This window comes from Blennius ocellaris (genome assembly GCF_963422515.1).
Source record: "Blennius ocellaris genome assembly, chromosome: 22".
NCBI lineage: Eukaryota > Metazoa > Chordata > Actinopteri > Blenniiformes > Blenniidae > Blennius > Blennius ocellaris.
In genome coordinates, this window is record NC_137671.1 from 2126023 (window position 1) to 2138803 (window position 12781).

General features: G+C 46.6%; 1 protein-coding gene and 1 long non-coding RNA gene across 2 annotated transcripts in view; one reads left to right on the forward strand and one right to left on the reverse strand.

The window, feature by feature from the left end:
- The window catches only part of LOC308146444, a 29762-nt gene that overhangs the window by 1622 nt on the left and 15359 nt on the right, over positions 1-12781 (forward strand). The gene's annotated exons all lie outside the window — the stretch shown is intronic.
- Positions 7906-12781, reverse strand: part of ntn4 (netrin 4) — a 28325-nt gene continuing 23449 nt past the window's right edge. Inside the window, exons 8-10 of the mRNA XM_080518256.1 lie at positions 12000-12068; positions 10610-10783; positions 7906-9003 (exon numbers count right to left, since the gene is read on the reverse strand). Of these exons, the coding sequence (XP_080374382.1) occupies positions 8864-9003; positions 10610-10783; positions 12000-12068 (383 nt within the window). The 3' untranslated portion in view covers positions 7906-8863. The remainder of the gene's footprint in view (positions 9004-10609; positions 10784-11999; positions 12069-12781) is intronic.

Sequence of the window (12781 nt, forward strand, 5' to 3'; positions counted from 1 at the left end):
AATATGTTAAAACCCTAAACCTTTAATAGTTTGAATTTAAAGGTTATTATGTGAGAATTCTACCCGTCCAGTTCACTCTAGGTGAAATGGCTGCTGAACCAAAATAAGTTGGACTCTCGGGCTGAACAGTCATTGCTGTTTTTAATATCTTAGTACTTGCCTTCTTGTTTTAGAGGATATTTCAATGTCAATTCCTGTTTTGTGCCTCTGCAGGTAACATTGTGTCCCGGCTTCTGTTTTCTCTTTACCTTCCATGGATCGTGTGTGTGTGTGTGTGTGTGTGTGTGTGGGTGTGTGTGTGTGTGTGTGTGTGTGTGTGTGTGTGCGTGCTGAGGGATGCAGGTGCAGTGTTCTCATGCTGGTTAATGTGGGCTCTCTCTCTCTGTAGATCCTATCTGCTGCGTGTTGTTTTTTGTTTTTTTCTTTCTTTTTTTAATCGTATATGAAAAAAACAACAGTGGTTTGTCTGAATACACACATTTCAATCCGTTTCCAAACCACAGCTTGGAAATCACATGCACATTTCCCAAATTGTGCTCATTGACGCCGTCGGAGGCGTGAAAGACGAGCTCGTATCCATGAGAACACGAGAGGAATCTCATCAATCATGATCGCTGTAACACACTCGGGTGCCTGTGTAAATACTGCAGTGATCCTTCGTTGCCTTAATGTCTTTATACGAGCATAAATGCAGGCGTAGAGTTTCATTCAGGTAATTTGGCCCGAGGTGAAGCTTTTCATCTCAACACACGCAGTCAGACTGAAGAATCCCTCTCATGTCCTGATGAGTGGAGAACCAGGCTCGTTAAGCCCCGCCCCCATCACTGCCTGTTTTTAAGCGAGAGTGTGTGTGTGTGTGTGTGTGTCAGTGGAGCAGAGGTTTGTGTGTGTGTGTGTGTGTGTGTGTGTGAGAGCGAGATTAAGGGGCGTTTGTGAGTGACTTAAAGAAAGAGGTATGTGTTGATGTGCCATGCGATGCCTGTGAATCATCTCTAATGTTTTTCTCCCTCCACGTCCCCGGGGCCTTTATCGCCTTCGTGTCCATACACGCCGCCTCTCCCTCCCTCCCTCCCTCCCCCGTCCCACCTTTTCATCCGCGTTCTCCCTCCCGCTCACAAACGCACGTTGCTTTTTTCGGTCATTTCCCGAGGACCATTTCCCCAAAACCTTCTATGCAATTTCGTTGTACCTGTACAACGACAATAAAGCTTCTGATTCTGATTTCCGTCCCTCCGCCTCCCGTTCGGGTCACGACAGGTGTCCTGCTCAACGCTTGCGGCCCAGCGACGCTCGGGTGTCTCACACCGGTGCCTCCCGAGGATCGCTGTTGTGGCTTCGCCGCATACTTCCAGTATCGCGCCGTTCTCACGGGCCTTTGTTTTTAGCAAACAGGCCGATAAAAGCCGCCGCGCTCCACCTGCCCCGCAACAAACAACGGAAACACCCAGTTCGCCGGCAGCTGGTGAGGACAGGCGAGTCGACGGGCTGAAGTCGTGGTCACCGCTTCTGCCTCCGAGTCACACGGTTCCCACTTCCAAGTGCAGTTTTGTATCAAATCAGGATGTTCGCCGGGTTCCACAGTCCAAATTTGTCGTTCTAAATACAGGTTATGAAGTCTTTTTTTTTACGCGTCGTTAAAAAAAGAGTTCCTAACACAGGTTTTTCTGAAATGGCTTCTTATTTCACTATTCCTCCAACAGCATCAGCTGCTAAAGCTTCATATCATCAGCGTTCCTCTTTCGGTCACACTGACACCAACACAAACATAAACACAAACCTAAACACAGGAACATGTTTTCCCTACAAAGAATGTATGGACAGAGCACCTTCATGTGTCCACGCAATTCATATTTACTGTAAAATCCATCCATCCATCCATCCATCCAGGTCGCCAGTCCAGTCACAGACAGTAAAGTTTAAATCCAAAAGGCAATTATTGCACTACTTTTGAACTGAAACGTGTTTGACAGGCCCCGATTTAGAAGACGACCCACAAAGTTAGCTTCCACACGCTAACTGAGCGCGGCGAGACGCGACGTCGGGATGGATTTGGTCGTAAAGGACAAGAACCGTTGGCGTGTTTGGAAGAACGTGTGCGTGGCGTTGGCGAGCTAATGGATGAAGCCTTCAAAACCGACGCGGCAAATAGAATCGTGTTTCCAAACCAGGACAGAACCACTTCATTTCACATTTTGCAGAGTTTCATCCAGCGTAAAAGAGAATATTTTACACTTCTGTGTACGTTGTTTCCAGACTGTATTATTCTTGTGTTTATCTGTTTGAGTTTAATATCTGAAAAGTCAATTATGTAAATAAAATACATTGGGATTTTGGCTTTCAAGCAGATGTTAATTTACATTAATTTGAATATCTCACATTGAACATGTTAGATGTGCTGTATTTATTGTAGATATGACGCAAATTAGCAACACTAGCCTGCTGGAGGGTGGTTCCATACGATCCCTGGTTAGTGACGTAGTTAACCATGCGCTCGCCAACGCCACATTTGTCACCATGGAAACCAGTGGATCACGAGCTTGTTTGATCCACCCCACCACTCCTTCCATCGTCTGTCCTGGTCGTTTGAATCGCCTCACGTTTTCATGGTTTGACACTGATGTAAACACATTTTAAAAATTGTGCGTGACCCTCCTGACCTTTGACCCCCCCCCCCGTTGACCAGCGTGATAAAGTTACTGCATCATGTGGCATGTCAGGGGATACGGAATTGAAAACTGAACATTTTGACGTTGGTTTGACATCAATCGGATAAAAACTGGCCGCGATATATTGAAAATAACTGTTTGACCTTTTTGTGACCTTGACCTTTGACCCAACCGCTCTCAGAATTGGATGGAACCATCCTTGGATAAAGACAAAATCTTCCCTGATGGGTTCAAGCAGTTCGGGTCAATAGATTTTTTTTCTTGTCAGGGTCAGGAGCAGCGTTTCCTCCGTCGCCACGGAAACGGAGCCCAAGCGTTTCCGTAAAGTTGCGTTGGGGGTCAGTTTACATGGCAGTTTTGACTTTACCGCCTCATCCCACATCACTTCTGCAGGTTTTTCAGTTTGCCTCGGCTCTTCCACTATTCCCTTCGCCGCCGCCAGCGTATCTGTTCAGTGCGTTGAGTCACCGATCGGCGGTTTCGCCCAACGACGACTCCGTGACATAAGCCCCATGTTTGCGCGGCGGTGTCATAATCAGCGGTAGCGTCTCGATCCGTCTGCTGTGTCAACACCGGGCGCCCTGTTCTGGCTTGCTCTCGGCGCTGACAAACATTCCTGATGCGTGTCTGAATGCATGCGTGTGTTTTCACGTGCAATTAAGTGAGAAAAAAAAAAAAAAACCAAAAAGCACACAAACAGTTTGTGAGGAAAGTGTTTTCAGGGGAAACAAAGACCGGCCCGCTTTTTCCCCCTGAATCTATTTCTCATTTCCCCCGGCGAGTGAATCACACTTCCTCTGACTCGGCGGCTTTACGCTTATTTTCCGTCTGTCCTCCTTTTTGCTTTTGATCGAGTACAATTTAACAAAAGTAGTTTGAGTACTTGAGTACAGGTTTTCAGTTCTCAGACCTACTTGATTTGTATGGAAAACATTTAAAAACAACTATGTTTAAAATGTTTAAAATAACAAGGGCAGAGGAGGAAGAAACAAATCTCCCGTGCTCACCAGTTAGTACTTTTATGAGTATTTACGTGTGTAATTATACTCTACAGCATTTGTAATCAGTTTAATAAGTTTTTGGTCTGAACGTCTATAACCAGGAATTCCTGATATATATTTTATCATTCATCGAAGAAATCTGGTTTCAAGGTAGACATTTTACATTATGTGCCAGTAAACTGAATGTCTGGTGTCAATTCATTGTGGTCAACAAGTTACTGATACTTGTTTTTAAACTGCAGTACTTTTCAGGCAAAACAATGCAACTGTAGTTTTACTTGAATACACATTTTTGGGATTCTTTCTACGTTTGATTAGTATGATAATCTCTGAAAAGCAGCTTTTGGAAATAATAGCAGGGGGAAAATAATCAGTCACAACTAATCACAATAATGTAACAAAAGGAATTTCGGTTACTTAAGTATTTAAGTATGTCATTTATTCATTTAGTACTCCTAAAATAATGACTAACTACTCAGTATGCTCACAGTCTGAACTTTGGGATTTGTATGTTTACAGATTATTTAACTTAAAGTATATTTTTGCCTTTTCTCTGACAAATGTGGTTAGAATGTGACTATTTTATATCAGGATGTACTGATGCTGCTATCAGTATCGGGATCGACTCAATACTACACTAGTGGTGTAGTACAAGTACTACACTACTAGATCCTTTACAAGTACTAGAGTACTTGTAAAGGATCCTTGATAGAACCAAGAGAGTATTATGGGATGTCATGCGTCAGCAGGGTCGCCGTGGCACGCCAGAGGAGACGACATGCTGAAGAGTTTCAGGTTAAACCCAGCGATGCTACATGCTACATGCTGAAGAGTTTCATGTTCACCCCGGCGATGCTACATGCTACATGCTACATGCTGAAGAGTTTCAGGCTCACCTCAGCGATGCTACATGCTACATGCTGAAGAGTTTCAGGCTCACCTCAGTGATGCTACATGCTACATGCTGAAGAGTTTCAGGCTCACCCTGGCAATGCTACATGCTATACGTGATCAAACTATGAGCGCTATATGTGTGCAAATCATTAGCGTATGGGCTATGAATCAGGGTTATAAGTACTCATATCAGTGCTCGGTAGCTGAAGGTCGGTACTCATACGACTTCTTTAACGGTTTATCCCCAAACTGAACGTCTGCTGCTAACAATGTAATTCAATGCGATTAAAGAGTATTTGTCGTGTTACTTGAGTGCCGTAAACAATGAGGCTGGTTGTAGCTGGCTGATTGTGTCTGTGGACATCTGAGACACCCGGTCCCATTGGACAACGTCTCTGAGACGCTTCCTCCGTGTGACTCCCGCAGCAATTTCGTGTGTCTGTCTCAGGGTGATGGGTGCTGGCGAAGAGGAGCATTGTGACTCCCAGTGAGAGGAAGGGGCGGGGGGGTTGTGGGGAGGGGGGGGGGGGTATTGTCCCCGAGCCTGCGGGAGCTGCCATGCACTCCGGGCCAATAGCTGCACAAGAATGCTGACCGGACAAAGGCCATAACTCCATTCTATAGCAACACAAGTGGGGCATTGTGTTCATACACACACACATACACACACACACACACACACACACACACACACACACACACACACACACACACACACACACACACACACACACACACACAAACATGCGTGCATTCGTTACTACAATAACGCACACACATAAACTTTACTGGAGCAAACTATGCATCTGTGGCCAAACATTCATTCATCAACTAGTTTCCCACCATGAACCCCCCCCCCCCCCCCCCCGCAGGACGTCTCTCCATCACAGGCTGGGGGAGAGAGAGAGAGAGAGAGAGAGAGAGCGAGAGAGACAGAAGGTCTGAGGTTCAGCTGCTGTTCATGTGTTTGTCTTCTTGTTGTGTCTACGTTTCGAGGCCGAATCCTAGAGAAACACCTCGTTCACCTCCTCAGGAAATATGAATGAACCAAAGTACCGACATGACAGAGTTAAAATACGTCTTTGCTAAAGATCAGTGTGAGAAATGTACACGCGAAACTTTCCCCAAAATGAAAACACGAAAGCGTTTTAAATAGGAAATGTTGCCTCTGAAGGCCCTGAAAGAAAAACGTCTCTTTAATCCTTCATGACTTCATCTCCCGTCGCAGCACAATGGCCGCTGTCCAAGTAGTGCAGCAGGTTCAATCTGGGCCTCGGTCGTTGAGAATCCAGGTTTAAACGTGATATTGAAAGGTACTTTTATAGTAAAAAAAAAAATAAAACGTGTAAAGTTGTGACGACTTCCTCTTTAACGACATAAAATTAACTCGGCATACGTCAAAGAACTGGAACTGGCTTTTACTAAAATAGACATTTCCCCCCTCTACCTCATAACACATATATACAAATATAAACACATGCATACATGCACAAGCATCTGTAAAGGATAAATTGAAGGTTTGCGTTCATACACATTCACTCAGGACTCAGTATGTTATACAGCCGTTATAACTTCAGCAACATTAAATAGAAAGTTATTTTGCAGCAGTCGTCTATTTTCCTTTTTACAATCAACGTACAACAACTCGTTTTATGAATATCCTGGCGACTTGACGTCTCTAGATGCCTTCTGGGGGAAATAGTGGTTGACATGCGGAGTCCCTCAAGGCTCCATTCTGGGGCCTCTTCAAATAATGGCAACCTCCTCAAACGTTGGTATCAAAGCTGTTGGTTATTTCTGTTCAATCGTGTTGTGATCGACCAGTGTTTTAATAATTAAACCGGGTTTTAATCTGAAGGATCCAGCTGTCAGGAAAAAAGGTAGAAGCCCGACGTCAAATCAAACGCTGGTGAATCTACGTAGTTCCCCTGTAGGACTGGCAGATCTTCTGCTCACATTCTTCGCCCTGCACTCGCTCACCCCTTCCCCCGGCCGTCTGGAACCGAGAGGAGCCGTGACCTCGCCGCCACACCTCCAGCGAGGAAGTGTGGGCTACGAGGGGGCTGTCCGGGCCCGCGGCCGGGGGAAAACATCGGCGGGTCCGTCCCGGGCCGGCTAGACAGGTGAGCGACCTCCGACCCGGCACGCAGCGCGGCGCTGCTCGCCGCGCCAGGAATGTGTCCACACCTCTCGGCCAACCACGTCACGGCGAGTGGAAAACACGCGCTCCCGTCCCAAACCCAAACAGAGCGTGTGTGCTCTCCCTGTTATGGTCCACATTCTGTGGCGCGGTGTGAACGCGGCGCCCACTGTTTTGGGAGCGAGAGTGACGGATGACTTAATCCGAGGCGACGGCGGCCGAGCAGCGCGGGGGGGGGTGGGGGGGTGAGAAACCCAGCGGCAATGATAAGGATATTTTTGCTCGTTTTATAGTGAAGCATCTCAAGGCCCGGCGGCTCTAAACACCGTGGCTGGAGGTCAACAGGGCGCCGCCCACGACAAACACGCATTCAGCACATTTAACGGTGTTTTCTGAATCCAATTTCGATTAGTGGGGAGATTTTTGCCTCAAGACGATCAAATTAAAACCAAGATCCCTTCCTAAATGTGCAGAAAACCGTGTTTACTGTCAGCGATGAGGGACATTTCCGACAAACTGGTTCTATACGCAATGATAGAAAAATAGACTTTGTATATTGCGACAACATTTTTCTGGTGTTTTGGGTTCAAGATAAAGTCCCTCGCCTGGTTTTCTCCCACGCCGTCGCCCCGATCGGGATACTAAGTCCCGGGAATCTTTTAACGTTCCGAAACTGGAGCTTCTCCCTCCTTTCAGTTGAAAAATGACTTTAGTTTCTGGAAAGATTTTCCCAAACGTCTTTTAGGACTCAGTCGTTCAGTCAATTAGACACTTTCATAAAGCTTCTCTACGTGTCAGTAGGATGTATTCAGACCTGCCTGACACCTCGGCTCAGGACCGTCTATTTAACGTATTTCCTGAACTATAAAGTCACGCCTATGAAGGAAAAAAGCAGATGTGAGTGTCAGTGGTCACATTTATTCCCCGTGTCATGCAAGTGTTGATCATCTTCGTCCACAAGCTACTGTTCCACAACATTCTCGTTCGTTTTTTTGTTATCGCAGCAGCATTCGGTGGTGAAACGCTGACACCTAGTGGTCCCAGATGGTATCTACTGGTCTGGGAATCTGGGAGAGGTTCCGATGAGCAAAAAACAATGAAGCCCGGAGGTGAAAGATAATATTTATATAGATATATACAAATAATACTGTACAAGAGCACGAAAGGAAGGAATAACAAGTTAACTTCTGCAGTGGAGCGTAAATATGAGATGAGTCAATAAACACGATGCTACGTCATAAACAATGGAACGGTTCAAACTGAGGGACGTTTTAAGAGCTGGACTGAATTTGGACTGTGCTCGTAACAAAGCTCTAACACACACACATGCATACACACACACACACACACACACACACACGCACACACACACCCAGGCAGGTAAATACATTCAGGTTCAGGGTGAGACCCTCCGCTCTGATTTCGACACAGACACACCTGGACTGGCTGAGACTGAACCACCTGTAGCGGCTTGTATGGCTTGTTGAGCGTCACTCTGGCTGCTTTACACGTTGTGGCTGCAGCACGCACACACACACACACACATATACACACACGCACACGCACACACACTGCTGCCTCTGAGTGCGTTGTATCGTCCTCTGTCTGTGCGTCCGTCCATAGTCCCTCGGTCGGTCTTCGGCTAAAGTGCTGCAGAGGAGGACACGGTCTTTTCGTGTGTGTTTTCATGGGAGGGGGGGGTCACTCGGCGACGCACACGGCGGAGAGAGAGAGAGAGAGAGAGAGTTCATTCTGGAGTGGCGACAGCAAAAGAAAATGCCCGAATCCTTGCATTGAGGATGTGAGATCAGGAGTCTTCCAGACGGGATATGTCTTCGTAAAGTTCCGCCCCGGCCCGCCTGCCTTCAGCTCACGCAGTCCCCCGTTCATCCTGGTCCTCGGAAGGGGGGGGGGGGGGGGGACCTGCTGCCACACCTGTGCGATTCATGAATCCACACCTGGAGGCCAGAAAAAAAAAAAAAAAAAAAAAAGCAAACCCGCGGCTTTGTTTTCGCAAAGAAAAGCGCGTCCGTCCTGGTGGCTCGTCCTCCGTCCGTCCTGGTGGCTCGTCCTCCGTCCGTCCTGGTGGCTCGTCCTCCGTCCGTCCTGGTGGCTCGTCCTCCGTCCGTCCTGGTGGCTCGTCCTCCGTCCACGCCCTCCGTCTACCAGTTGCAGTCCTTCCGGAGCAGCGCCAGGACTTTGCGGCCCAGGCTGGCTTTCCACGGCTTCACCAGGCTCTTCATGTTGACCAGGAGGCGGCCCTGCTTCCGGTCGGAGTGGCCGGCCACCAGGTACTCCACGCCTGGGGAACGGCGTCCACAACAATGGAAGCACACGGTCATTTTATGGAAACACGACCTTTTATTCCACTGAAAGTATTTAGCATTCGTATTTCCCCCCTAACCATCAACCCAAGACTGTTCAGGGACCAAAGAATTCCAAAACCACCAGGAATTTAAAAGGAAAATGGCATCTTGATGCAATTATGGCAATATAACAGTGTTTAACAAAATACTTGGACACATGGTGAAGCTATAAATGACCATAACATCATTATTTTGGCCATTCTGAATATAATGAATCCACAACAGTAAAAGATTATTTCGACCTATAATTGAGAGTGTTGCAGAGTTTTTGTCGTCACTGGATGAACATGAAGACCCTCCCATCCACAATCACCATTATTTTTAGAAGCAACCTGCATCAAACCTGTAAATAAGGTTATTTACAAGAAATGCAGTCTTATTTATGCATTATTGTCTGAAGTCATTATTTTATATGAACCATGTATCACTAGCAAAATGTTATTGCAATAATGGAGCAAATATCTTAATACACTAATGAGAAATTATTACATTCTTGGTTTTATTACTGTGAAAAAGGCCAAAATGATTCTAAATTTGCTGACGATGAATTATTTTCCTTTAAGTCATTAAATATCTTTCTTTTCATTTTCATCTCTTTTTACAGTAACTATTGTGCTGCACAGTTTTTATATCTGTGCCAAGTGTCGCAGTCTGACTTTGTTTTTGATAAGTCTCGTATCTTTTTATTTTCATTTCCAGCATTCCTCCCTCGGTTCCCGCTGTGATTCGCAGGTTCCTTCGCTCAGCACTTTGTAACTCCGGCTTCTTGATAAGAGCTATAGAAATAAACACGTTGGCATTTTAACAGCCACCAACAATGTGAGAAATGTGTGAGGAAGTCATAACAGCGGCGGGAATATGAAGCTCCAGAAGGTCATCTGGGCCCAATTTACACTCAACGCTTCATTTGCTGTTCAAACACACCCGGTGTTTTTTTTATGTGAACACAAAGGCAAGTTGCCTCGACTTGGTAAACTCTCGCATGTATTCCCTCAGCCAGCGTCACATTTATTAGTCATTTCAATAATAGTGCAGCAGATAACTGCAAAATACCCCAGAATACTTCGGTTTGTGATGCAAGCATGAAATTTGGCACAAATACTATACTTTGTATATTTGGCACAAATATACAAAAAAGGCAAGCAAAATTCCAAGATGGCGACCATTTTTCTACATGGCCGCCATCTTGATTGAAAAGTTCCATTTTCAAGCCAAGTATTTGAATGAAAGATTATATTTTGCATGCATATCTGGGTTTTATGGACTAAAGTATCTAAAAGAAAGGTTTTCTGGGCGAGAGTACCTAATCAAATGATCAAAGCAAAGATGGCGTCCAAGATGGCTGCCATGAAAGCTATAAATCTCAATGTCTTAACCACCCGAAATGTCCTGTGGTCTGTGACAGCGGTTCTGGTTGTGTACCCTGCGGGGGCTCTGCGTAGATCCCAAAGCTTATTTTATCTGAACAGCCTGAATGTTTAAAGGTGGACCGTCCCTCGTCTCGCCCTGCATTGTGGGCGTGGCGGCGGAGCGTCGAGGTACCTGGGTTGAGGATGGGGCAGGTGCAGCCCCGCGCCGTCCACGACTCGGGGTACAGGGTCGCCCGCCCCCGCTGGATCTTCACTTTGGCGTTCTGGCTGAGCACCTTCTGCACTTTGACCTCCACCTCGGCGTGCGAGCCTTTGTCGTGGGCCGACAGCACCCGCACCTTCAACACTGGGGAGACAGGGGGACAGTCCGTTTCAGCTTCGGGAGCCGGAGCGTTGCCACGGAAACACGAAACCCCTCTGAAGCATTTAAGTCGAAACGCTGCCGCGTAAACGGAGCGTTCGTTTTCCTGACAAGCTTCAAAGGCGGCTTTATCTGATCGCGACGCTTGTTTTTTTTTACTTTGAGCTCGAAGAAGAAGAAGAGTGTCGGACGAGAAAAGTCAAACTTCTACGAGGCCTGGATCGTTGTGGTGGACGAACGTTAACGACCGGTCAGGTTCAGACATAAGAAGACAATAAAAAAACAAAAAAAAAAGAACTGTACAGCTTCTGTTTCTCTTCCAATTCAACACCTGATATCCTGCCTGGTGGTGTCGGATCAGTTCTGGCTGCCTCCCGCGCCTCCAGGCGATCGGGAGGATGAATCCATGCATGTTGGACTCAAAAGCAGGTTTTTCAGTTCCAGGTCAGGGTCGATCATTACTTTGCAACACTGGAAGGATGATTAACGCCAGTAAAAGTGCTGATACTGTAATGTGAATAAGGACGAGCAAGATGAAACCATGTGCTCGGGTAAAAAAAACACAAGTATGGACGAAGAGTTGTGTCGGAAAAAAAAAATCCTAGGAGAATAAACGTGTTTCAGAAAGAATCTTGTCCTCTGGCTAAAAAAAAAAGTAACAGCTTCAGGAGGTCTGGTGGCAAAAATGGCTAAAAACAGATAAATTGCTAAAGGTGGCTATGATTTCTAAAGATAGCTGCCGAGAGTGTCTCGCTCAAGGACACTTTGACATGTAGACAGATGGGGAATTGAACCTGCAACATTCTGACTGAGAGACGCGGCGGTCTGGGCCACAGACACCCAAAAACTGCTGAGTCCAGCAGAAAAGGTGAAAATGGACCAAAAACGACATAATCCACGAACAATTTTAATTTAAAAAAACAAGGTAAAACTGCTAAAAGCAGCTAAAATGGAATAATAATAATAATAATAAATGGAGCTTTGAAGCATTAAATCAGGTCAATCACTGTTTAACAATCAATGATGAATCTGGTGTTTTACTGCAGGAATGATCATCCAGATGTAATGATCTAAATGTTATGAGGGTATGTGTGTGTGTGTGTGTGTGTGTGTGTGTGTGTGTGTGTGTGTGTGTGTGTGTGTGTGTGTGTGTGTGTGTGTGTGTGGGTGTGGGTGTGTGTGTGTGTGTTAAGGGTCTTACCGTATGCATAATTCATGGTGCAGAAGAGTTTACTGTTGGTCAGGGGTTGCTCTTTGCACTCACACTTCTCTGCAGGAGACACGAGCACACACACATTTGTACCATGAATAAATAACGTGCGTGTGTGTGTGTGTGGTCTTAGATACTGTAACGTGGAGTCTCAAGAATGCAAGGTGTGTGTGTGTGTCCAGAGAGGAATGTGCCCATGAAAGCTGCGGTTACATGGTGGAGGAGGTGGAGGAGGTGAAGGTGAAGGAGGAAGTGGTGTTGGAGGTGGTGAAGGTGGTGGAGTGGGTGAAGGAGGAGGTGGTGGAGGAGGAGGAAGTGAAGGTGGTGGAGGAGGAGGTGGTGGAGGAAGTGGTGGTGGAGGAGGAGGTACTGGAGGAGGTGAAGGTGGTGGAGTGGGTGAAGGAGGAGGTGGTGGAGGAGGAGGTGGTGGAGGAAGTGAAGGTGGTGGAGGAGGAGGTGGTGGCGGAGAAGGTGGTGGAGGAAGTGGAGAGGGAGGAGGTGAAGGTGGTGGAGTGGGTGAAGGAGGAGGTGGTGGAGGAGGAGGAAGTGAAGGTGGTGGAGGAGGAGGTGGTGGAGGAAGGAAGTGGTGGTGGAGGAGGAGGTGGTGGAGGAGGCGGAGCTTTAGAGAAACCAGACGAGTTCACATCCACTCACAATCGTTCCGTCACATTGACAGAAAGTATTTCACAGATATTCTGCAGGAGTTTTGTTGTTGTTGCTTCCCGTCGTCTGTTAGAAACAAGAGCGGTGGATTGACGCGTCGCGGCGTCTCA